The sequence below is a fragment of the Poecile atricapillus genome, chromosome 33, assembly GCF_030490865.1.
Source record: "Poecile atricapillus isolate bPoeAtr1 chromosome 33, bPoeAtr1.hap1, whole genome shotgun sequence".
Classification (NCBI taxonomy): Eukaryota; Metazoa; Chordata; class Aves; order Passeriformes; family Paridae; genus Poecile; species Poecile atricapillus.
The window spans coordinates 2,438,420-2,463,736 of record NC_081281.1 but is presented as its reverse complement, the minus strand read 5'-3'; the positions used below and the strand labels follow the sequence as shown (position 1 = coordinate 2,463,736).

Genomic DNA, 25,317 nt, shown 5'->3' with positions numbered 1-25,317 from the left:
TCCGTGTCCGTGTCCGTGTCGGTGCCCGCCCCCGCTCCCGCTCGTGTCCCCGCCCGTCCGGGGCGGTCCCGCCGTGACGCGCTCCCGGTTCCTGCGGCGATGCCGGGGGAGGCGGTCACGCTGCAGCTCGGTCACTATTCGGGCTGCGTGGGGGCGCACTGGTGGGGGCTGCAGGTTCGGGGGGTCCGCGGGATGGGAGGGGGAGGTCGTGCCGGGCCCGGGGCTCGCTGTGATGTCCCGCTGTGATGTGCCGCTGTCCCCGTTCCCCGCAGGCCGCCGCGCTCCGCAGCCCGGCCGAGCCCGCCGAGCTCCGCGCGGCCGCGCTGCTCCGCTTCGGGCGGGGCCCGGGCGGCCCCGAGACCCCCGCACCGCGGCTGGTGGCGCTGGAGCTGAAAGGTACCGCGGGCCGGGGGGGTCGGGGGGCCCCGCCGCCACCGGGCGGCCCCGCCCTGACCGAGCGGGCTCTGTTTGCAGGCGGCGTGGGCTCGCTCAGAGCCGACGGGGCGGGCACGGAGCCGCCGCTGACCTGGTGAGTGCGGGACGGGACGGGACAGGACAGGACGGGACGGGGACACCGCAGCTGCCGCCGCTTTGTGTCGCAGGGACGGGCCCGTGGCCGATTACCGGGACTGCGCGCCGGGGGACACCGGGAGCCGCAGGGTGAGCGCGGCCCGCGCCGCTCCCTGCCCGGGGAAACGGGAAAAACGCCCCGTAACCGGGATTGTTCCCGTAGGGAGACGCTGCCGGCGACGGGAAGGGGAATCCCGGTGCTGCGAGGACAGGTTTGTGCGCTGGGATCAGAGATCCAGAAAGGCGGAATTCCCTGGCCCCTGCTGTGGGAATTCTGTGCATCTCCTTGTTAGTGAACAAGAAGGAAAACTATGAGATAAGACTGGCTTACAGAGAGCTGGGTCAGAGCAGCAAATGGGCTAAAAAACGTGGAGAAGTTCAAGAAGTGATTTCTGCACTCACAGGGATGCTCAGAGCTGAAAGGATCTTTGCTCTCCCCTCTGCAGGTGCAGCTCCTGCGGGCTCCGTGCGGCTCTGGTCCGATTACCTCAACGTGCACCTGCACCCCAAAAGTGTCTACGTGATCCGGCAGTACCTGCACGATGGGTACGGCCAGAGCCCAGAACAGCAGCTGAGGTTTGACTTCAAGGATGAATAAAAGGGGTAAAATAACCCCTCTGAACCCCCTTTTTCCTCAGGGATTGTGACTCTCTCGAAGCCTTTGGGCAAGGTGAGAGGCTCCTGCAGGACCCTGCCTGTGTTGAGGAGCTGGAAGATCGGCTGCACTTCTATGTTGAGGAGTGTGATTACCTCCAGGTTCACGCCTTACCCCAACTCCCTTTGCTTTCAAGAACCTTTCTGCTGGAGATGAAGCAGCATCTGAGCCGGTTCCTGCATTGTTCCCATTGTTTCCCACAGGGGTTTCAGGTCCTGTGTGACCTTCACAATGGGTTCTCTGGAGTTGGTGCCAAGGTGACAGAGCTGCTCCACGATGAGTATTCACGGAAAGGGATCCTGACCTGGGGCCTGACTCCAGTCCTGAGTGCTGTGGCTGTGAGTAAACAAAGGGCAGAACCACACCAGGTGTCCAGCCTGGCTTTGGCAGGTTCCTGTCCTCTCCTAAATATTCCAATGGTTTTTTTTCCCCCACAGGACCCTCAGAACAGTTTTTACAGACTGATGAACACGGCCCTGGGCATTGCCCACCTCTCTCGTCACAGCTCTCTCTTCTGTCCGCTGTCACTCAGTGGGAGTTTGGGAATCAAGCCAGAACCTCCTGTGACGTTTCCATACATAAAATACGAGGCAAGTCCTGGATTGGGATCTCCCACTGTGGCTGATCCACGAGCTTTGAGCTTGTGCAGCTTTACCCCTCTCAGTGTTTTCTGCAGCTCTGTGGTTTGCTGGTTTTCCACGGTCCTGTTCTGCTCAGCAGAGACCTTTTCCTGCTTTTTCACTGGGACTTAGCTGCCAGCTCCTAATTTCTGTAGTTTTCTTCCTTCTTTTGAAAATATTAACACATTTCCTTGGGTGCTGTGCTTGCTGGTGGGGTGCTGCCTGCAGTGTTGGCACTGAAGAAAAGGCTTCACTACGTTATTCTCCATGCTTGGAGTAATTCCAGCCTCACTGGAGCCCCAAGGAGCCAAAGAAAGATAAGGAAACTGGTACCAAAGCATTTGTAAGCAAACTACAGTTAGACACTGGCTGCTTATCCCAGCCCTGACGTAACTCTTAAACACCTCTTTTAAAGACACAATTTACAAAACTGGGTTAAGGAAGGGGTGACTGTGACCTGTCCTGTAATTCCTGCGTTTGTCTCCTCCCCAGCCATCCCTGAACTACCACAGCAGCGCGATTTTGGCAGCGGCACTCGACACCCTCACGGCTCCCTACCGCCTCTGCTCCTCCCAGGGCTCCATGATGCACTTTGCTGACTCCCTCACCTTCTCTGGGAGGAAGGTGAGGACAAATTCCAGCTGTGCTGCAGCTGTTCTGCACAGCCCCAGTGCCAGGAGCGTGTTCCAGACCCTGCTCTGTCACCCCACTCCAGGTTGTGGCTGCGTGGGCAGCTCTTCCCTTCCCTGCCTTACCTGGCTCCTCGCTCCCCGAAATTTTAAGTGCCCACCAGCAGGATGTGCCCTGGAAGCTTCTGTCCTCATGGAAGGAGCAAAAGGTCAGCTGCTGTTTTGCTCAGTCTGTTGTGCTACGAGGAATTTGCCAAGAGAAACCCACCAGGTAAATCAGCATTTGAACTGCACTTCCTGCAGGGATTCCTCACTGGAGCCATCCACGCTCCATTCCGAGACACAGCTGAAGGGAGGAGCAGTCTAGTGACTGAGTGCTACTAATTTTAGAGCAAAAAAGCTAAAATGCAGCTGAGGCAGTGATGGTTTCAGGCTGGAAAACGCTGAATTTCCTTTGCAGCAGCTGCCCAGGCCAGCCCCGGTCCCCCCTGCACCGGTGTGAGAGCCCCGAGGAGGTGCTCCAGCAGTTCCTCCACACCCAGTTCCCAGGAGCCTTCAGGTGGGTACAGGCTGGGGGTGCTGGTTTAGAACTGGGAACAGTTGAGGGAGCTCTGGGTAACTTTATTCATCTCCTCACAGCACAGCCCACGTGCTCCAGCAGCCCTGTGACACCCGGCCTCCCTTCCCCCAGTTCTTCTCTCCTCTCCTGACCAGACGAGGTTTCCTCCTGGACAAAGCTCAGGGCTATTCCTCAGCAGGTAACAAACACCCCTTAAACTGCAACAGAGAAATCAGGGCCTAACAATGACAAAATTATTTATAAAAATTACTACATAAATAACAAACCAAGGCAGTGTGGAGTGTTTGAGGGCACGAGTTGTGAGCGTGGAGCGGCGAATTCAAGGCAGCTGCTCGTGGAGCAGCACAGGGCAGGGGATGAGATGTTGGTGAGTATTTAAGGCCTGCTGTGTCTCACCCTGCAGGTGTTGAGAGCATTCCTGTGCTGGCAGCCCTGCAGAGCTCCCCTGGCCTGCACTCGCTGCTCTCGGGGCTGTGCCGGGAGCTGCAGGCGCCGAGCGCGCGGCGCTGGAGCAGCTCCAGCACGGCTGGGCTGGAACAGGACGACTTCCAGGAGGCCCTGGAGGAGCTAAAAACCCTGGCCCAGTGCTATGAGATGGGGTTTGGAGCAGATGGATCTGAGGATGAAGCAGACTCAGACTAAACCAGCTTTAAGATCACTCCCAAAATAAAGGGAATGGTTTTGGAGATGGCCCAGCTGCTTCTCATTTCACCAAAAATCTTCTTACTTCTGGCCTGAGTTCTCCAGGTACTCACAGCTGTGTTGCAAAGGAGGAGAGCTGCTTTTTTGGGGGCTGATTTTATGTATTCTGCTTGGGTTTTTTCAGCTGTGCAAAGTGGATTTGCTCTGCCCATTCAAATAAGCTCACACAATAAATAAGGAATTCAGATTGTAACTATCTCACATAGAAACTGCAGAGAAGAGGCTTGACCTGGGGAGGAATTACATCACTATTTGTCCTCCTAACTGGTGCTTTTTATCAACTATGCTAATTTCCTAAAACCTATAAAATGTACTCACCCTTGGTGGGGTGGGCTTTTGTGGACATCTTTCCATAACTGCTCCTGAAGGCCTTCAAATAAAGATCCCCTTTTATATTACCTTCTTACTAAAATTATCTTGAGTTTCATTTCCAGGTCAGGAAAAAGGCAACAGATTGTTCCACACAAAAACTGACATTTTTAGGGTACAATATTTACAGGTTCTGGTCAGAGGCTGCTGGGCCCAACCTTCACCCCAAGCCCAGATCAGTGTCCACAAGTTCTGTTATTTCACTGTTGAAGCTCCCCAGGGAGGTTCTAGAGAATATTCTCATCTTACTTCCTGCCTTTGGTTTGGTACAGGCTGGAAGTGCAGCAGGAAACTGAACAAAAAACAAAAAAAACCAAAAAGAAGGTGCTGTCTCAAGTACCTGTGCAAACATTTTTCCACAGCACCTGTCTAGCAGCAAACTGGCAAAAAAAAAAACCCTCTTCTGGTGCAGTCAGTAGTTTATCACCTCAGTCATCAGGTTCTTCCTCAGAAAGCAGAAGATCTTTATCTGACAGCTGGTCTGTGTTGCTGGTGCTGGTGGCATCCTCCTCATCTTCAGAGCTGCCATCACAGGATGTGTGGAACAGCCTCATCAGCTCCCTGAACCTGTGGGACACCTGCAGAACGAGGGAAATCCAGGGTGAAACGTGACCTAAAAGTGTCATGGAACTGGAATTTCATATTACAAACTTCAGGGTGTTTTGTAACAAAAATCAGCACCACAGTGGTGTTTCATACAAGATTCAGTTATAAAGGAAGAGAAATGGAAGAGCACTGGGTTGTTGTTTTTTTTCTGGAAGAACAGTTACATTCTCCAGTAAAATCTGGCAGTTTGGGAAAGGACAAAAGCAGATCCTTTGTACAGGAGGCTGAAGACCTGAGTAGCAGCCACTGAAACAACTCCAGAACCAAATGTGCAGCTCAAGTATCAGTGGTCAGAAGGACCAGGGCACATGGGATTTTTAGCACCACTAAAACAGAGTTTGATTTTTTAATTTACAACTGAGATGTTTTTTCATCCAATTGAAGTTTGGGAGACTGATATGACAGCACCCCCCACCTCCCCTTCCTTCCCAGCCCCTCTCCCACACCAGCCCTCACCTCACTCGCTGTCTTGTTGCCCAGTTTTTGGGAGATGGCGTGGAAGGTGTCCAGGTGGGCTCCCTTCTCCTGGCAGGTGGTGAGGATGACTCTGTCAGCCTCCCTGCAAAACAAACCCCTGTGAAAGCAGCCTGAAACCAGTGACAGACTTGAGCACCCCCAACCCTGTTCCCAGTTCAGCAATCCCTGAGCAAGGCTCCTTCCTTTAATCCTCCTGCCACCCCCAGTCCCAGGACCCATCTCTAAGCAGAGCTCCTTTAGCCTCATTTTAAGTTCTTTAAAGGAAAAAAAAGATTATTTCCCAGCCTGAAATGCTGCAGTAACAGCCCTGCCAGGAGCAGCCAGCGCTGCTCAAGGGGCCAAACTGATGGACTGAGGAATCCTCAAAGGGAGGGGGCAGAAAATGGGAATACAAAATGAAAAGAAAGGGCCCAGTAAGAGCTGAGGCCAAAGAGTGAACACACAAAGATGAGAGGTCAGGCAGGAGTACCTGGTCCAGAGCACAACCTTCTCCCCAGTGGAGCTGACTTTGCTGTTCTTGGCACACACGGTGGCCTCTGTCACTCGCTGCTGCTGCTGCTCCTCCTCCCTCTGCCCCGGGGAGGCTGTGCCTGCTCTGGGCTCCAGCTGCTCAGGATGCTGATGCACCTGGAAGCAGCTGCTTGCATTTGACCTTGGCCTGCCCTCGGGAGCATCTCCAGTGCAGCCTCTGTCCTCCGTCTCCAAACTGCAGCCACTGGGGGACGGCCCTGAGCCGCAGCTCTCGCTCGCTGTTGGTTTGCTGCTCGTTGTGATCCAGCCCTGCTTTGCTTCAGCTCTTCCTTCCAGGGGCAAAGATGATCCCTCGAGGTCTTTGCCACCTCCTGAGGTGAGAGCAGAGCCCCTGGGCTGCTGTGCTGCAGCAGAATGGAGCCCCTCAGTCTGACACGGGCTCCGTGCGCAGGAGGGTCGAGGTCCCGGTGATGCTTTTGCTGCAGCAGAGAGCAGCAGGTCCCTGCTCAGCCCCAGGGAAGCCTCTGCATTCCCTCCAGGCTGCTTCAGTCCCTCAGTGCAAGGGCAGTCTTTGGTTTCTTGAGGTAGTTTCAGAGCAGCTTTTTGTAGCTGTGCCCACCTGGGGCCAGTGGCAGCAGAGTCCCTGTCCCTGGCAGCATCCACACCTGCACTGGCACCTTCTGGGGCAGGTTTTTCACAAGATTCAGCCCTGCTGGAGGCCACTCTTCCTTCCAGGTGAGATCCTGGTAAGAAACCTAAACAAGGTCAGAGAAGCTGTAAGGAAAAACTTCTGGAGGCTTAATTCCCTGACTTTTAAAGAGATTTTTATTTACAGAGCCTAATGCTGCACGTGAGAACAGTTTGGGAGCAGCTTTGGGACTCCACCTAAACTTTTCCCACCTGTACTTCAAAGAGGATAATCTACAGGAAATTTTCTTCACCCCTGTGGGTTGCTACAACCAAGTGCTGTGTGAAATGATGATTTAAATCACTTGAGATTTTTGTGAAATAATGAAGATTTAAAAAGTGCATTGCCCAGAGCAAAACTCTCCAGTGAAAGAGCCACTGCTGCTCTTGGCACCCTGGTTACAAACCCAGACATGAGACCACATTTAAACTCCTGTATTTAACTGTGTGTTGTCCCCAACAGCAGCATGAGCTGAGCCCTGGCTCCAGGGAGGAGGAGGAGATCTCCCTCGGGTTGTTCATCCTGCCAAAATTGTGTTTCTCCTCGTCTGTACCAGACTGGAGGAAAAAGAAGCACCAATGAGATTGTTTAAAGGCAGATTAGAGAGATGATGGTTCTGAACTGCTGTGCTAAAATGGAAACTGGAAAAGAACCAGTTCCATGGACTGGGGACTGGAGCAGTATCCTGGCAAGAGAAGCTTAAATGGAGCAATCATTGTGAAAAGGGAAGAATATTCTCTAGGCAGGAAAGGTTTTGTTGAAGGGAACGCTCGACAGGTTTGGAGCATCCAGAGTGGAGGAGCAAGAGGAAAAAAAAGTGAAAAGATGACAATTAGAAATTCTCATAATACTCAATAAATGTGCATGAGAAATCCCTGAACGTCTGCTCATTTATGTGGAGGGGATTCTACACCTGTCTGTAGAAGACAAAGGTTCACACCCACCTGGAGCCAGAGAATCCACTTTCCTAGAGACAGGTTTTGTTCTGCTCTGGACACCCTCTCCCTCTTCTCTGCTCTCCAGGCTTTCCTCTCCAGGCTCCTTTGACATTCCAGGATCCTTCCCTTCTGGCTGGGGACTTGGCTCTCGCTGAGCAAGGCTGGCAGGCAGCTCTTGAGAATCTTTGTTTTTATAAAATTTGTTTTCACAAACCTGCAAACCAAGCCACAGGCACCATCACACACATGGTCTGTCCATCCCAGCCTCACCTCAGCCTTTGCTTCCCAGGTATTCCTGGCCCTGCCAAAGGCTTCACTTGGCATTATGTTTGTTTTAGAAAGTTGTTTATTATTATTATTATTATTGTTATTGTTATTGCTGTTGTTGTTGTTATTATTGTTATTATCATCATCATCAGGCATCATGACTATTTTCAAATAGTGGCCATGCCAGCATCTTCCACTCAAAAACTTATTCTTAACCCAAAAGAACATCAAAAACTCCATCATTTAGCAGAGCAAGGAGGGGCAGTAGAAAGTGAGGAGGAGAGAGATGGGAGAAGGCCAGGCAGGTGCAGTCAGAGCTCCAGACAGGGAGGCACCACTGGGCACCTTTGGATGGATTCCCTTCCTCACCCCATTTTTTGGGAGACACGAGGCCCCAGGATCACCCCAGAAGGGAGACTTGGCAGGGATCCTCTCCCCCCTGAGCCTCTCCACTGACCTTGCTCCCACAGTGGCTGCAGCTCCTCCTTTTGCTTTTCTTCAGCTTGAGATCGCCACTCCCTTCATGGCAGGAACATGAACATTCCTTCATCCCATTATCCACCCACTCGAGCTCCTGGAAACAGACAGACTGCAGCTGACAGACAGACAGACACTCCAGCTGACAGACAGACAGACTGCAGCTGACAGACAGACAGACACTCCAGCTGACAGACAGACTGCAGCTGACAAACAGACAGTGTTCCAGCTGACAGACAGACATTCCAGCTGACAGACAGACTGCAGCTGACAGACAGACAGACAGTGTTCCAGCTGACAGACAGACTGCAGCTGACAGACAGACAGACACTTCAGCTGACAGACAGACTGCAGCTGACAGACAGACAGACACTCCAGCTGACAGACAGACAGACTGCAGCTGACAGACAGACAGACACTCCAGCTGACAGACAGACAGACACTCCAGCTGACAGACAGACAGACTGCAGCTGACAGACAGACAGACACTCCAGCTGACAGACAGACAGACTGCAGCTGACAGACAGACTGCAGCTGACAGACAGACAGACACTCCAGCTGACAGACAGACAGACTGCAGCTGACAGACAGACAGACACTCCAGCTGACAGACAGACAGACACTCCAGCTGACAGACAGACAGACTGCAGCTGACAGACAGACAGACACTCCAGCTGACAGACAGACAGACACTCCAGCTGACAGACAGACACTCCAGCTGACAGACAGACAGACTGCAGCTGACAGACAGTGTTCCAGCTGACAGACAGACAGACACTCCAGCTGACAGACAGACAGTGTTCCAGCTGAGAGACAGACACTCCAGCTGACAGACAGACAGACTGCAGCTGACAGACAGACAGTGTTCCAGCTGAGAGACAGACACTCCAGCTGACAGACAGACAGACTGCAGCTGACAGACAGACAGACACTCCAGCTGACAGACAGACAGACTGCAGCTGACAGACAGACAGACTGCAGCTGACAGACAGACAGACTGCAGCTGACAGACAGACAGACACTCCAGCTGACAGACAGACAGACTGCAGCTGACAGACAGACACTCCAGCTGACAGACAGACAGACACTCCAGCTGACAGACAGACAGTGCTCCAGCTGACAGACAGACACTCCAGCTGACAGACAGACAGACACTCCAGCTGACAGACAGACTGCAGCTGACAGACAGACAGTGTTCCAACTGACAGACAGACACTCCAGCTGACAGACAGACAGACTGCAGCTGACAGACAGACAGACTGCAGCTGACAGACAGACAGACACTCCAGCTGACAGACACTCCAGCTGACAGACAGACTGCAGCTGACAGACAGACAGACAGTGTTCCAGCTGACAGACAGACAGTGTTCCAGCTGACAGACAGACTGCAGCTGACAGACAGACACTCCAGCTGACAGACACTCCAGCTGACAGACAGACACTCCAGCTGACAGACAGACAGACACTCCAGCTGACAGACAGACTGCAGCTGACAGACAGACAGTGTTCCAGCTGACAGACAGACATTCCAGCTGACAGACAGACAGACACTCCAGCTGACAGACAGACAGACACTCCAGCTGACAGACAGACTGCAGCTGACAGACAGACAGTGTTCCAGCTGACAGACAGACATTCCAGCTGACAGACAGACAGTGCTCCAGCTGACAGACAGACAGACACTCCAGCTGACAGACAGACAGTGTTCCAGCTGACAGACAGACTGCAGCTGACAGACAGACAGACACTCCAGCTGACAGACAGACACTCCAGCTGACAGACAGACAGACAGACATTCCAGCTGACAGACAGGGAACAGGGGGACATGGGGGGACAGTTCTCTCCACACCCGCAGAGAACTGAAGTGATGATGGCAAGCAAAGCACACCAGGAATGTCCCGATCCCGTCCCTTGCACCTCTGTGAGGTTGTAGCCATGTCTCTCATTAACACAATTTATCCCCATGCATTTGCCCAGAGGTGAGAATTACCAGGGAGATACCCCAGGCCCACCTTGTCGTGGTGTTGGCCTCCAATCTCTTTCCGCTTCTTGTTTCTGGTGGCTCCGTGAATTTTGGGTGGCTCATCCTCCTCTTCTACATCTGGCAGAGACACCTCTTCAAACCCATCAAACTACAGCAAAACAAACACACAACAGCTGTGCTCAGGTGATTATATTTTGTTTTCCCCAGAAAATAAGAATCCTGTTCAAAAATGTGAAGAGTTTGCTTCGGTCCACCAGCAGCTCTCCCACCCCACTGCTTCCCTCTCTCTGGAACTGCACTCTCTGAGTTCTTCCAGATCAAACATGTTTCTTATCTCAGCTTTTATCATTTCTGGTTTTAGGGAAAAGGTTGCTCCACCTCATACTCCTTCTCCTCCGTCCAGTTGATCTCCTCAAAATCTCCCATGCGGCTGGCTGAGGGCCGGAGGTGATCAAAGAAAACAGAGAACTCATCCTGCAGGTGGTCATGTCCCTTCAACAGCTGCCACATCTGGGTCTTCAGCTGGAAGATAAAAAATTCAGAGAAAATGAGTCTCATTCCACATCACCTCCTTGTCCTCTGAAGGGCTCTCAGAGCAAGGGGAGCACCACAGTTTGCTACAGCTCCAATGTGGAAGTTGGTGCTTGCATGGGAACAACTTCCTGGAAATTCTGACATCATTGCACACCCAGATATCAAATTAGCCTGGAAAGATTCCTCCAGAATCCCAGGCAGACTGTAGATGACACTAAATCTCAACTGCAAGGTGATAAAGGCAAGGTGGAGGTGGGAGAGAGGAAATCCACAGGGCACCTCTTGAAGAGGCAGCTCCAATTCCCCTCGAGTCCAAGGCCAGGTTGGGTGGGGCTTGGAGAAACCAGGGCCAGTGGGAGGTGTTCCTGTCTGTGGCAGGGGCTGGAATGAGAGGGGCTTTAAGGTCCTTCCCAACCCAAATCATTTTGTGACTCCATGAATTTGAGCTGTACCCCCAAAAGGGAGAATGTGCTCTGCCAACTCCTGTGGTGTCCAGGAGCAGGACAGGGAATCAGGCTGGCTGCACTCTCACTGGGAGAAAAGGGGTCCCTGGTTACCTCTGCAATCTCCTGGGGCAGACAGTCTGCACAGCTCTGCAGGACTTTGATGATCTTTTGGTGGTGGGCAGGATTTTCAGCAAAGCAGATCTCCAGCTGCCTGAGGAACTTCCGGCTCTTCTCAAAGGCTTGCTGCTCCTCAAACTGGCCAAAAGAAAAAAGATTCACCCTCATGTACCAGCACATATTCCCAAAAGCATCTCAAATTGACTTAAGCTGTAAAATTCCTGTCCTGCTCTTTGTTTTCCATTGTGTTGATTCCCTTCACAAAACTGGGAAGAGGCAGAGAAACACCACTTTGTATCATCAGTATTACATGAGCTATAAAGTCTGGCTTTGCAAGATAGGGAAATCCAGAAAGAATGGAACAGGTGAAACCCTCTGTCCTAGTGGAGAGAGGCAGATTTGGAGACAGAGGTAACACTCTTTGCTGTATCTGCACGTTGTCTCTGCAGTCAGACGTGATGCAAGTGGGAAAGGCTGGTCCTCCACAGCCACACTGAGATTTACAAAGAACACCACACTTTCAAATTCTGATTAATAAAAGCAGCAAGGTAAAAAAGTGATTTACCAGCTGCTTTCTTTTCTTACCCTAGCAAGAACTCTTTATCCTTTCACCCCCAAAAGCTTTTATATGTTGCTTAAAATCTGGCCTCCTCCTCCTCCCCCTCTCACTCTACCTACCAGCCCACATTCCAAAGCTTGCTCTGGTAAAAGAAAGGCAGCAAAATCTGTGAGCAGCTGTGGCCAGTCGTGCAGCAGTTTCTGCAGAGTGGCATAGAGATCCACAGCTGTCCGTTTGTCCGTGCTGATCTCAAACTCGTAGATAACGCGCAGGAAATCTTCGTATTTCCCCGGGATGTGCTGCAGTGTCTCCCGCACCTGGGGGAGCAACAGGGCTTGGTAACATCCAGGAGGAAAAACAATCACAGAGTATCTTGTGTTGGAAGGGATCTTAAAGATCAGTTCATTCCAACCCTTTGCCATGGGCAGGGACAGCTTCCACTGTCCCAGGCTGCTCCATGCCTGGAACACTTCCAGGGATCCAGGGGCAGCCACAGCTTCCCTGGGCACCCTGTGCCAGGGCCTGCCCACCCTCACAGGGAGGAATTTCTCCCTAAATTATTGTAATCAAGTAATCTTTGATCTCCTCTACTCCAAATCTTGCAATTTTGTTGAAGTCTCTTCCTTAAAGATCAACCTAAATTACTGCTCACCAGAGAAGGAATCCCAATCCAGACTGTGAAGTTGAGAAATTCAGAAGGTTCTGGTGCTGTGAGTGCAGCAGCTGAGCACCCCCAGCCCCTGACTCCTTCACTTCCAGCTCCCCCACTCAGGACAAGGGAGGGAGGAGGAAGAGCAAAAGCAGGGAAACTCTCAGCTCAAGAAAGGGACAGTCTGGGAAGTGAAGCACCACACGTGGGGTGTAGGAAGAAATAACTCCACCCCAGCCAGACCAGCTGGTTCTGTGGCTCAGTTGTGTGTCAGAGAACCCCAAATCTCTGATGTTCCTGCTCCTGAGCTGCCTCACCCTGCTCAGGTAGGCCTGGGCAAAGGCCAGGTCCTTCTGCTCACGCAGGGGATCCCTCTCCAGGATGTCCTCGTCGTACAGCAGCAGCAGCTTGGACGTGTCCTTGCTGGCACGAGCCCGGCCCCGCTTGCTCCTGGTCCTGTGGGAGCTCCTGCTCTTCCCAGGGGGTTTCAGGTTCTCTCCTGTGGAGGAGCACAAGGTCACTCGGTGGCACCCCAGGGCAATATTCCAACAGAAAAGCAGCTTTCAAGAGTCAGTCATGAGTTCCTGTCTGTGCTCTCTGGAAGTGTAAGAGAAACACGCTTCCCACAAGTCAAAATCCTAAATTTGCTGTTTTGTTTTCACAGTTTTTCCAGGAAAAATCCCTGGATACAGCCACAGGTCCATCCCAGCTTTTCTTGGAACTAAAAAATCCTGCACAGCAAGGCAGGACAGCCGTGAGGGGAACAGAGACACAACACAAGCCCCAGAGCTGGCTGTTAACTCTGCAAATTTTAGCTTCTCATTTACATAATTAGTTAAAATCACAGATAAATACCTGGTGTCACAAAACAGGGAATGAAATAGGGTACTAGGAGGGGTTACATCCAGATTTTTGTAGCTTTAGGATTAGGAATCTAATGGGCTGAGGTCCCCTCCTCAAAGTTCACTGCTCAAGTTCATTTCCCACTTCCTGGACTTTGTTTCATTTCCTTTTCTCCAACATGATCTTGTCAGACAAAATTCAACTTAGCAAAGATTTTTGACTATTCAATATTGTTTTTTACAGGTATGAGCTGACACAAAGCATAAATCTGTCTGTAAATTTTTGAGGCACTAAAGACCCTTGGTTCACATCTGAAAGAGTTGTGACTGGGTCCCAAAGCTGCATTTCCAGCTGGAAAGCATCACTTGGCTCAGATACATCCATGAAATTAAACCCAGATAAGATCCCCACTGTTTTGTTTTCCCTGCAGAGAGCAGCTCTATTTCCTCACTCCCTGTGTCCAAAACAAATCCCAAAGAACTCACCTGCTGGCATCCAAAAAACCCCACAGCACTCACCTGCTGGCATCCTGTGGGCTTCCACCTGTGGGGAAGCTGCCTTGGCCATGGTGAAGGCAGATTTAGGCTCCTCTGATACATCTCCACATATTTCATCATCTTTCTGTAAACTCTCTATTCCTTCCCCTTCCTCCTCCTCCTCTTCCTCAGGCTCAGAGTTCTCCTCCTGGGAATTCTCTTCTTCAGAATCTCCTTCTTGGCTTAAACGTCTCTCTGTTGCAAGCCAAGTAAGTTTTTCCATTGTCTCCTTAGAAACCAATTAATAACAAAAAATCACATTGTTTTATTTTATTGTTTGGTTTAGCATCATTCAGCAACTTCCTCACTGCATCATGACTCCAACAGCCAATTTCATGGATCCAACTAAAGGATTCTGTTAAGGAACAGAATTCAAACCTCTCCAGAGCTGCCCAAAACTGTACCACGCAAAATTAAATTTCAGCATCGGCCATTCAGCAGATTAGGCCTTAAGTTAGAAAGGATTCCTTAATGATTCTTTAATGATCATCTTAGCTCTTCAAGGCTTGCTGGAATTGTGACCTGGAAAATAATTACTACTTAAAGCACTTCTTAGAGAACAGCCTCACTGAGGAGCCCTTGCAGCTCAGCAGAGTTTAAATCTACATATTTACAATATATTCCCTCAGCCTGGGCTTAAAATCTGCCCAGCAAAACCCGGTGTCCAATTTCTCTGTGACCAGCACAATGCCAGGCTCTTACAGAGTTACCAGCCCACCCTCCCAGTGGGATTCCCAGTGGGATTGGCCCTGACTCCACAGGGTGTTTCAGGACACCCTCTGTTGCTTTTAAGGGTTTTAAAGTTTTGTCTTTACCTGCAGTTCTGGCACTGACAGAATAGACTCTTCTGAGGCTGATGACATTTCCTCATCCTCGTCTTGTGTAAAATCATCAAAGTCATCTTCTTCCTCTTCTTCCTGCCCTTCCCTCTCTCCTGCGGCCTCGGGGCCGGCCGGTGTCCCCACGGACTGACCATCAATGCTGGACGAGTCCTCTGGTCTTCCTGGGGGGCTGCTGAACTCTGCCTCCCCCTCTGCTGGGTAAGGGAGGTTCTTTGGAGAGTCACTGCTGGCTGGTGGCCCAGCAGCCGGCCCTGCCTCCCCCTGCTGCTCGCCCTGGGGAGGGGACGGCAGAGCCCGGCGCTCCTCCTCTCCCTTCTCCTCCTTCTTGGGCTCATCCCCACAGGAACACGCAGCCTCCATGTTCAGCTCCTGGCCAAGGCCCAGCATGAACTCATCCTTCCCTTCAGCACATAAAAGATCCCTCTTCTGTGCCAGGGTTGCTTCTTTGGGAGCATCACTTGAATCTTCGGGCTCGATTTTCACCGATTTGTCAGGATCTTCTAAGTGAGGCAAGAGCTCCACGGGCAGCGGCTCGGACGTGTTCCCATCTCCCTGTCCCACTGCCCAGCTGCAGCACTCACCCTTGCTGCCCTTGTCCTGAGTGCCCTCCTGGGAAGTGGCAGGGTTTGCCCCACACTCCTCCTTGGGGGACACGGCGGAGCAGGGAGCGAAGAGCTCCGGGGGCTCCGGCTTGGGCTCCGCCGCGGGGAAAGCACCGGGAGCAGAGACCAGGGTCAGCTGCTCCTCCCCTTCACCCACAGCAGGTGCAGACAGACCAACGGGGCTGGGGGAAACAATCAGCGATGGGATGGAAGAGGTGACCAGGGGCTGATTTAATGGACATGGGAAGGTGGATGGATTCACCAGCAGGGTTGTGACGGGAATGGCCTGAGTGCCTCGGCCCACCGCCGCGTTGAGGGGCTGGATCATGTTGCAGCCATTGCCAATGTTAACCACCTTCACCGTGGTGGCAGGGACAGTCAGGATGACGGGGGAGGGCTGGATCAGAGGGGAAGGTTTGATCAGTGGGGCAGATCTTGTCCCTTTTTTCCTCTGGTAACCCTTTCGCACACAAGGTTTGCGCATTTTCGTCCCGGCCAAGGCCGGCAGCATCAGCTTGGGCTGGCAAGTCACCGGCTCCGACGACAGCAGCGCTGGGGATACAGCAGCTGGGTAGGCTTGTTTGGAGTCTGGATGGGCAGTGGGAAGCACATTCTGGAATTCCAAGCCATCCCCACCTCCCACCGCTGCTGGAACGTTCATGGGCTGCACCGCCGGCACCAGCGGCGCCGGTTTAATGGGCCGAGGGACCTTGACCCGCACCTTGCTGGGGGGAGCCTCTGACTGGGACAACTTCACGGTTTTCTGGATGCTGATGGGGCTGGAGCTGGGCTGCAGACAGGGACTGGGGCGGATCAGGACTGGCTTCAGAGATGATGACCTCTGCCTCCTCCAGGCCCTCCTGGAGAACCGGTTGGCCAAAGGCTTCAGGGTCAGCACGAGCCCCTTGGGCATCAGCAGAGGGTATTTGTCATCACATTCCGTGTCTGAAGTCTCCTCTTCTGCCCCCAAAAGGACAGATTCTGCATCAGGTGAAGATGGTGTCTCCTTGGCATCTTCTGCCAGCTGCTTCAGCTCCCCCTGGATGGAGGGCAAGCTTGCCTGAAGGGAGCAAGAATTGGAATTTATTATTTATAGGCTATTATTATTATATACTACTAATACTATTATAGGCTACTAATATATAATAGTTAATAATGTATATTAACATATAATATACTATTGTAGGCTATTAATACTATTATTTATAGGCTATTCTTTTATTATTATGTTGTTATTATTATTATTGTATTATTTATTGTATTCTTGTATTCCTGCCTTCACACTGCAGCACAGAAGGCAACACACAGCAATCTGCTTCTACAAGCAGGTTTTATTTCCTTTATACTACTGCATATTACTTATTAATAATAATAATACTAGTAATACTGCATATTAACTTTAAGTACTTTAAATTCATGAGTTGCACTGCAAAGACTTTAGGAGATGCTGAGATCCTGAGAAAAACAAGACTGAACTGCTTTATAAAGGTTGCTTTAGTGAACACAAGATTTTGTGGGAAGGAAATTTCCCTGTGTAACAGGGGTGATGTAGAGAACTGGATTTTAAGGCATCTGAACCCAGTTGTTCCTTTGGGCACAGACCTCCCTGACTGACTTACAGGCATGGTCTTTGTGCCTCCAAGGAAAATCCACATGAAACCCAAATAAAACCCTCTAGAAACGAACCAAACAACTCTCCCCCCAGCCCTGGGTGCAGGGCAGCAGAAAATACCTTTAACCAGAAGGGCAGGCGATGCTCTTCCCTCTCCACGGGCGGCTTCCACTCGTGGGGCTGGATTTCCTCACAGCACTTCACCAGCACAGGCAGCTGCTTTGTCTTCCTGTAGTACTGTGGGGACAGGAGACAAGGCCACACAAGGTGACTGTGCTCAGCTCACCTGCCCAGGTACTGCTGGGATGAAGGAGGATTGGGCTCTGTCAAAGTGTTCATGTGAATCAAGTGATTCTTTAATTCTTTAATAAGGTTCTACCCTCATTAACATTAAAAATCAACAGCCAAGCCTAAAGAGGAGCTCACTGCCAACCCAGCTGCTCTCACAGAGGTTCAGGAAGATGTGCAGGTGTTGTTTCATGTGTTTTTGGCTCTTACCCTCTCTTCAGCAGCTCCCAGTAGTTTATGGGACAGGATTATTGCCCAGCTGGCTGCTAACAGCACTTTTCTTTAAGTCTTTCTACTCAAAAGGCCACTTGTATGAATTTTTGTCAGGTTTACTATGTTGTCCCAGGACTAACTGGGCTCTGAAGAGTCAAAACAGCAATCTAAGTACTTGCCAAGTCCAGGGGCTAAGGTAAATAAAAGGATAAATCCTCACTGCTAACAAAAGGATGACATTTTATTTTAAGGAAGCGTCAGCACAAAGAAGCCCTTGGAACACAGAGCAGCTCTGCCCTGCTGGAACAAACCCCAGAAGGTGCCCCTTACCCTGATGATGTTGTCAGGGGCTCGGTTCATGTTGAGGTTCTTGATCCTCACTGTCAGCTGATGGGCAGTTTTGGTGGGCAGGAGGTATTTGCTGATCAAAGGCTTCGGAAAATCAGTCCCTTCGAAATGTTTCAGCCCTAAAGCCAACAAGCTGGACAGGGAAAAAGGGAGGAGAAGAGCTAAGAAACCTCTCAGGGAGCTGCTGGGATGTGGCACACTTCTCCCCAAGGATTGCACCCCAGAAATTTTCCTTAACAAACAAATGCCATTTCCACACATTTTGTACAATAATTGAAGCACCTACTTGTCCTCTGCCTTGGTGAAGACCATCTTGTCCCGGTGAGAGTTTGCTCTCAAGGAACAAATTGGCAGCAGCTCTGGGTACATAAAGACTTTCCTCGTTGCCAAAATCCAAGCCACTTGCTTTGGCAAACATGAGAATTCACTTGCTGTGAAAAGAATTCACAGGTAAGGACAGTTGTGTATGTGGGTGAATGTTTTTCACAATTCCCTTCTTGCAAACACTGTTTCTTTTACTCCTCTCACTGCAAAAATAGACTTTCTTCCTGTTTTTAGAATCTGCAGATTTTCTAGTTTTTCCCCTTAAATTCACATCAGCAAAAGATAAAACTCTTTTCCCCTTCCATCTTTTCCTTTGCTCTGTAGCGAGGCAAAGACCAAGGGGCCACTCTGAGCCCATCACGAGCCCAGGGGGGGTCTTTGCCCAGGGCCCCTCCCCAGGGGCAGCAGCTGGAGCTGTTCCTGTGGCTGCTCCAGCATCCAAGGGCTGGAAGGAGCTGGGAGGGAACTGGTCTGACTGGGAGCAGCTGGGAGTGTGGGGGGTCCACAGGGCCCCAGTCCCAGCAGTGACAATCTGGGGGACCCCAGAGCTGCTCCAGGAGGGGCAAACTGGGAATTTCCCTAACACATGAATGACTCTCCCTGCCAATGCTGTCCCCACCCTGTCCCCTCACCATTCTTCTTCACAGCTTTCCGAGGGCTCCAGTCCACTGGGACCTGGGCATGGAAGTCCTCGATGAGCTGCAGGGCCCCCTGCAAGTTGCAGGGCTGGAACATGGTCTGGAACTTGGGGTTCAGGGGCACCCGGAGCAGGGTGGAGCTGCGGGCAAAGCTCCCGAGCTCGCTCTGCAAAGTCAGCCACAGAAACACATCAGAGACAGGCCTTCAAGTGCAAGGCAGAGAACAAACAGACAAAATGTGAAAATTTTTCCTTAAAAGTATTAATTACAAATCCAGGGACAGAGGATTTACTGTGAGGGTGGGGAGGTCCTGGCACAGGACAATTGTGGATTCCCCATCCCTGGCAGTGCCCAAGGCCAGGCTGGACAGGGCTTGGAGCAGCCTGGGATAGTGGAAGGGGTCCCTGCCCATGGAAGGGGTGGAATTGAGAGAGCTTTAATGCCTCTGCCCACCCAAACCATTCTGGGATTCCACGAGTTTTACTTTTTTTTAATCCCTGCCCTTTCCAGAACCTTAGTTCTCGGTTTAATGGGATCCATTAAATGAATTAATCTCTCTAAGTATGCCCAGGGACCAGCAATCGTTTGAATTCATGGATCTCTGATTTCAGGCATTCCTTACCAAAAACATCCGGGTGGTGCTGGCCTCTGAACTTAGAGCAGGGTTGAAACTTGCCAGGAGATGGATTTGAGTCAGAAGCTGAACATGCTTGAGAAATAAAATCAGATAAATTGTTTATTTCAGTTCATCACAAATCCAAGAAACTGGAAAGCACAAGCCCAAAACCACAAGAAGTATCTCCTGAGCACAGCAACAATCTCTGACTGCAAAAAATCTGGTAAGCAACAGAAAACTGAGGGCAAACCTTAATACCCACTGGCAGAAAGTTTATTACACAAATTTTGAACACATCTGTTGAAGTCTTTGGGCAGTCTCCCAGCTTTTGTGCCAAAGTCTCATAATGACCAACACAGAAACAATTTTTTTTTTCCTACATAAATACGTAACTATTTCTTTATCAACAATGATTTCATCCCTCAGAACTGCCCATTTCTGAATTTCTACACAGTTTTGTGTGGTGGCAGAAGGGAAAAAACCAAATCCAAACTAGATCAAGAATAATATTCTTAGACAGTAATAAAGAAGTTGGTGAGAAGAGAGTTTTGACAGAATACAGCCAGCCAAGGCAACATCTTGCATGAGAACAGATGCCAAGAAATGAGCTGTACTCCACTCAGTTCCAACTGTCTTTCCATGTGAAATCAGGCATGTGAACATCACCTAATAAAGCTCCAATTCACATGGAGCTTTTCCAATTAATTCCTTGAAGGAGGCAAAGCCCTGCTGTGCCCTTGGCTTCCCCTGCCCTTCCCTGTGCACAGCAAACACCCCTTAGATCAGACCACCTCCAACACTGATTACCTGCTGCATTTGCTGCTGGAGCCTCTTTCTCTGTGCACTGTCCAGAACAAGGCTCTGGAGGGGCTTCTCATTTGGGGGTTTTGATTTTTCACTCTCTGGGGGTGCTTTGATGGAGGACTTTTTCATTCTCAGCTGCTCCAGTTGTTCCTTCACTGTCCGGTGCTGCTTGTTCAGCAAATTGGCCAGAGGCTCCTCAAATCTGTTGGAAACCAGGCAGAGCAAAATGTAATAAATATATGATTTAATAATGATTCATGTTCACTTAGAACATTTTACTCTGTATCTGGTTTGTACAGTTTAGGGATGGCCATCCCTAAATAACTCCAACTTGAAAAACCTGAGTTATTTACACATACAAGTCTTTTAGTGCACCCCAGCAGTGCTGTAGTTTTGGGACACAGTGCTTCATCTGCTTGTTCCAGGGACATTTAAAAGCCTTTTCCATCCTTCCCAACCATCTGTGCCCACTCTGATGCTCTCCCCAGAACTCAGGATCTAAACCAACCTGGAATGCATCACCTAATCTTTAATTTTTACCATCAGCAAGGGCTGAACCCAAGGTATTTTATCACCTGGAAGGTCTCCAGAAAGACCCCCTCAAATCCTGCTACTTTATTAAAAAAATAATTAATTATTACCCAGTCTTATGCTGAGGACTCTACCAGAGATCCTACAGTAAGAGTTACTCCTGTAGCAGAAAAGAGGCTGCACATGTCATCATCCTTTTTCAAACTGTATCAAAAACAGTTCCAACTTTATTCATTATTTAATTTTATTTATTTTAGCTACACCAGTTACTATCCTGACTTCTGCTGGTGATCAGCTTCCCATCTGTAACAGGCCTGAGGTCAGTTATAGAGTTGTTCCATGATGCTCCTAATGCAAGGTATCATAAAAACAACAATAAATCCAGAAAATAGGTATTTTTGTCTTTAAGAATCCTGTGTACAGATAAAACCAGGGAAGAAACAACTGGGAGAAGTGCCCACCATAGAAAAATTAATAAAACCACCCATTATCAAAGCCAAATGCATACAAATAAGAGAGAGCAAAAAGCTGCCTGGCTTTCAGTTTGTAGCTGGTTTCAGAGCTGCTGCACTCCCCTCTGGCACTGCTCAGCCCAGAGAGAGCATCCAGAAACTCCAGCCTTCATTTTAGCTCCTTTCCCAAACAGACACAGCTTGATCTTGAGCTGATCTGCCCCATAAACAAGGAGACACCACTCATCCTACTGCTCCTCTTTAGCCAGAGTCTGTAGCTGGTGAAACACAGTGGAATTACTACCCAGAGAGAAATCACGGAATCATGGAATGGTTTGGGTTGGAGGGACCTTAAAGTTCACCTCATTCCAGCCCCTGCCGTGGGCAGGGACACCTCCCACTACACCAGGATGCTCCAAGCTCTGTCCAACCTGGCCTGGGACACTTCCAGGGATGGAGCTGCTTTAGTCTGTCTCCTCTTCAAGCTTCTGCTACGTATAAACCAAAAAATGACAATCCAGTGTGCAAACTCCACAGACATCTCATTCCTAGGCCTCAGCCATCTTATCTTGGAAAAGGCCAAAACACATCCAAGCTGTTTAATTCAAGGAGAAGGTGACACACTTGGACAAAACAGCTCCTCAAGCATCTCCTGCCATCACAACAATGTCAGGGCAGCAAGGGAACCTTGCCCTCCCCTTAGCAATAAAAAGGGAAAGAAAATTATTTTTAAATATTTAAATATATTTAAATATTTATTTTAAAATAATTGTTAAATATTTATAATTTTATTTTATTATATTTATTATATTATTATATTAATTTAATTATAATATATAATTAAATATTAATAATTGTTTTAAAATAGTATTTAAAATTATTTTTCTGCAATGATGTAGCATCACTACAGCCACCAGCAGAGTGCAGAGCACAAGCATGAGGAGTGGCTGCCACTGAGGTTGGGACAATCTTTGCACAGGTCCTGCAGAGCTTTGACCCCACACACAGCAGACCCAGGGTCTCTGCCCATTTCGTGGAAGAACCACCTCATCTGTGCCACCTCCTGCTCCACTGAGCAGTGCCAGTGACAATTTTACATGGACAATGTGAAAGGACACAGGAATGGTTTTATATTAGAAGATGAAAGATTTAGATTAGATTTTGGGAAGAAATTCCTCCCTGCCAGAGTGGGCAGGCCCTGGCACAGGGTGCCCAGAGCAGCTGGGGCTGTCCCTGGATCCCTGGCAGTGCCCAAGGCCAGGCTGGACAGGGCTTGGAGCAGCCTGGGACAGTGGAAGGTGTCCCTGCCATGGCAGGGGTGGGATGGGATTGAGCTCCTTCTTTAGTGGCTGCCAGCCTCTTAACCAGAGGCTTTTCCTTGGAAGAAATGAGGACCATGAACAAATGCTCCTACCTCAGGGCCTGTGGGGTGTTAAAATTTGGCCGAGACTCTGTAACAACATCGTCATCTTCTAACCCTTCATCTTCCATGTTGGAGAAGCCCATCTCGTCCTGGAACTGGCAGCAAACAGGGAGCAAGTCAGGAGGAGAAAGCTCAAGGAATAAATTTACCTTTGGCTAATTAAGCTCATGATGATCTTTTCAGCACAGATATTCCCTTCAGGAAATCCCTTTGGATCCTCCCTTCAGGAAATCCCTCTGGATCCTCCCTTCAGGAAATCCCTACGGATCTTCCCCTCAGGAAATCCCTACGGATCTTCCCCTCAGGAAATCCTTGCAGATTTTCTTCTCAGGAAATCCCTCAGATCTTCCCCTCAGGAAATCCCTGCGGACTTTTACCATAGGAAATCCCTGTGGATCTTCCCCTCAGGAAATCCCTGTGGAACTTCCCCTCAGATCTTCCCCTCAGGAAATCCCTTCGGATCTTCCCCTCAGGAAATCCCTGCGGAACTTCCCCTCAGATCTTCCCCTCAGGAGATCCCTGTGGATCCTCCCCTCAGGAAATCCCTGCAGACCTTCCCCATAAAAAATCCCTGCAGACCTCCTCAGGAAATCCCTGCAGATTCTCCCCTCAGGAAATCCCTGTGGATCTTCCCCTCAGGAAATCCCTGCGGATCCTCCCTTCAGGAAATCCTTGCAGACTTTCTCCTCAGGAAATCCCTGCAAATCTTCCCTTCAGGAAATCCTTGTGGATCTTCCCCTCAGGAAATCCCTGTGGATCCTCCCCTCAGGAAATCCCTGCGTATCCTCCCTTCAGGAAATCCTTGCAGACTTTCTCCTCAGGAAATCCCTGCAGACCTTCCCCTCAGGAAATCCCTGCAAACCTTCTCCTCAGGAAATCCCTGCGGATTCTCCCTTCAGGAAATCCTTGCAGACTTTCTCCTCAGGAAATCCCTGCAAATCTTCCCTTCAGGAAATCCTTGTGGATCTTCCCCTCAGGAGATCCCTGTGGATCCTCACTTCAGGAAATCCCTGCAGACCTTCCCCATAGGAAATCCTTGCAGACTTTCTCCTCAAAAAATTCCTGCAGATCTTCCCCTCAGGAAATCCCTGTGGATCCTCCCCTCAGGAAATCCCTGCAGATCTTCCCCTCAGGAAATCCCTCAGATCCTCCCCTCAGGAAATCCCTGTGGATCTTCCCCTCAGGAAATCCTTCAGATCCTCCCCTCAGGAAATCCCTGCAGATCCTCACTTCAGGAAATCCCTGCAGACCTTCCCCATAGGAAATCCCTGCACACCTTCCCCTCAGGAAATCCCTGTGGATCCTCCCCTCAGGAAATCCCTGTGGATCTTCCCCTCAGGAAATCCTTGCAGACTTTCTCCTCAGGAAATCCCTGCAGATCTTCCCTTCAGGAAATCCCTGCAGATCTTCCCTTCAGGAAATCCCTGCGGATCCTCCCTTCAGGAAATCCTTGCAGACTTTCTCCTCAGAAAATCCCTGTAGATCTTCCCCATAGGAAATCCCTGTGGATCCTCCCCTCAGGAAATCCCTGCAGATCCTCCCCTCAGGAAATCCTTGCAGATCTTCCCTTCAGGAAATCCCTGTGGATCTTCCCCTCAGGAAATCCTTCAGATCCTCCCCTCAGGAAATCCCTGTGGATCTTCCCCTCAGGAAATCCCTCAGATCTTCCCCTCAGGAAATCCCTGCAGATCTTCCCCATAGGAAATCCCTGCACACCTTCCCCTCAGGAAATCCCTCAGATCTTCCCCACAGGAAATCCCTGTGGATCCTCCCTTCAGGAAATCCCTGTGGATCCTCCCTTCAGGAAATCCCTGCAAACACTCCTTCCTAAGGCTAAGAACAACCCAGTAATGGCAGAGCCTTTGGCACAGCCCCAGCACTGAGCATTCCCAGAGCCTCCCGTCAGGTCCATGTCACATCTGACAGCTCTATTCTTCAGTGCTACACTCAGTTCATCACTTACTGTCTCAAACAGCTCCTCCATCAGCTCATTCACTTCCTTTTCTGCAAGTAAAATTAAAAAGAATTATGAAGATCCCTTTTCCAAGAAACACTCAGCAATCCTGTCATAATATCAACTCAATTAAGGAATTTCTCTCACAAAGGAAAACCCTCTTCTTGCAAACAGAGGACCAAAAAAGAAAGGCCCCTGATAATTCCTTTTTTAATGCTGGGCCCAAAAAAAACTTGAGCTGAGATAGTTTGGATTCTAAAATATCCCATAAAAACCTCATTTTCATGATTAAATTTAAAGTTATGTTAATCTGCAATAAGACCTAAAGCAAGTGTGGCTTGTTGCAAAGATGGAAAGTGATATGTTTATAGAACTAAGCTGAAGACTGTGAGGACTCCAAAATTTAATTAAATTCAATCAGAAGGCAAGCATTCAAGTCTGAACTGCCTGAAGCTTTCAGGATGCATTATCACTTCATTGATGCATTATCAATTTCAGGTTGTAGTGTCACCTAAATATTGTTCTTCAGGCTGTGCTGCACCTGAGCACAGCAGCTCAGCCCAGATCCTTCCATGGACAACCAGAGAGCCAAAAGCATGCAGATCTTTATTTAATATCCTACACTGCAAAAATCCTTACAACAAAACACTTCCCACTGAATTAATACTGCCAGCAAGAAAGGAGAGGGAATTCCTGGAGAACTCACTCGTGATTCTCACAGCACGGTCATTCCTAAAGTCTTCTGTGTCTGGTTCATCCAGATCTTCCAGGAAATTGTACTCAGGGTCATCATCATCATCAGCCTCATCTGCAAAGAAGCAGGTTTTGGACTGTCATTACCCTGCCCCAGCACCAAGCAGCTGCCAGGAACAGAAGCTCTTTGTTCACTGCCTGACCTGTTCGAAAGAAGGCTGGAATTACTGCTGGAAATGAACTGTGTTTATTTTATGGAA

The 25,317-nt window shown here is 49.9% G+C and overlaps 2 protein-coding genes across 4 annotated transcripts in view; one reads left to right on the top strand and one right to left on the bottom strand.

Annotated features, from left to right (window-relative positions):
* Positions 1 to 22: 22 nt before the first annotated feature.
* MSTO1 (misato mitochondrial distribution and morphology regulator 1) lies at positions 23 to 4,071 on the top strand. Of its 2 annotated transcripts, none has more exons than XM_058860396.1 (14): positions 23 to 174; positions 273 to 396; positions 475 to 529; positions 603 to 660; positions 734 to 782; positions 1,017 to 1,116; positions 1,209 to 1,326; positions 1,429 to 1,563; positions 1,663 to 1,815; positions 2,338 to 2,469; positions 2,561 to 2,745; positions 2,938 to 3,033; positions 3,114 to 3,232; positions 3,458 to 4,071. In XM_058860396.1, exons 1-14 carry the CDS (start codon positions 100 to 102, stop codon positions 3,694 to 3,696), a joined length of 1,638 nt encoding a protein of 545 aa, XP_058716379.1. In that variant the 5' UTR covers positions 23 to 99; the 3' UTR covers positions 3,697 to 4,071. The 2 variants fall into 2 exon arrangements, with proteins under 2 accessions (XP_058716379.1, XP_058716378.1); XM_058860395.1 differs by having other exon boundaries at positions 40 to 174; positions 2,935 to 3,033.
* A 156-nt stretch (positions 4,072 to 4,227) lies between these two features.
* Positions 4,228 to 25,317, bottom strand: part of LOC131590362 (GON-4-like protein) — a 29,801-nt gene continuing 8,711 nt past the window's right edge. The window contains exons 11-31 of one of the 2 annotated variants that reach the window (XM_058860374.1): positions 25,071 to 25,172; positions 24,374 to 24,414; positions 22,402 to 22,505; positions 20,008 to 20,206; positions 19,207 to 19,293; positions 18,579 to 18,750; positions 17,909 to 18,053; positions 17,605 to 17,755; positions 16,894 to 17,010; positions 14,533 to 16,221; positions 13,700 to 13,946; positions 12,656 to 12,837; positions 11,809 to 12,006; positions 11,125 to 11,268; positions 10,412 to 10,555; positions 10,062 to 10,181; positions 8,030 to 8,146; positions 7,312 to 7,519; positions 5,678 to 6,434; positions 5,188 to 5,290; positions 4,228 to 4,703 (exon numbers count right to left, since the gene is read on the bottom strand). In XM_058860374.1, the coding sequence (XP_058716357.1) occupies positions 4,554 to 4,703; positions 5,188 to 5,290; positions 5,678 to 6,434; positions 7,312 to 7,519; positions 8,030 to 8,146; positions 10,062 to 10,181; positions 10,412 to 10,555; positions 11,125 to 11,268; positions 11,809 to 12,006; positions 12,656 to 12,837; positions 13,700 to 13,946; positions 14,533 to 16,221; positions 16,894 to 17,010; positions 17,605 to 17,755; positions 17,909 to 18,053; positions 18,579 to 18,750; positions 19,207 to 19,293; positions 20,008 to 20,206; positions 22,402 to 22,505; positions 24,374 to 24,414; positions 25,071 to 25,172 (5,177 nt within the window). In that variant the 3' untranslated portion in view covers positions 4,228 to 4,553. The remainder of the gene's footprint in view (positions 4,704 to 5,187; positions 5,291 to 5,677; positions 6,435 to 7,311; positions 7,520 to 8,029; positions 8,147 to 10,061; positions 10,182 to 10,411; positions 10,556 to 11,124; positions 11,269 to 11,808; positions 12,007 to 12,655; positions 12,838 to 13,699; positions 13,947 to 14,532; positions 16,222 to 16,893; positions 17,011 to 17,604; positions 17,756 to 17,908; positions 18,054 to 18,578; positions 18,751 to 19,206; positions 19,294 to 20,007; positions 20,207 to 22,401; positions 22,506 to 24,373; positions 24,415 to 25,070; positions 25,173 to 25,317) is intronic. The other variant, XM_058860375.1, reaches the window with a different exon arrangement.

Coding starts and splice junctions, on each gene's coding strand:
- MSTO1 (XM_058860395.1), top strand. CDS start 100: ATGCCGGGGGAGGCGGTCACGCTGCAGCTCGGTCACTATTCGGGCTGC. Junction 1,327..1,428: donor AGGAGTGTGATTACCTCCAG/GTTCACGCCTTA, acceptor TGTTTCCCACAG/GGGTTTCAGGTCCTGTGTGA. Junction 3,034..3,113: donor CAGTTCCCAGGAGCCTTCAG/GTGGGTACAGGC, acceptor ATCTCCTCACAG/CACAGCCCACGTGCTCCAGC.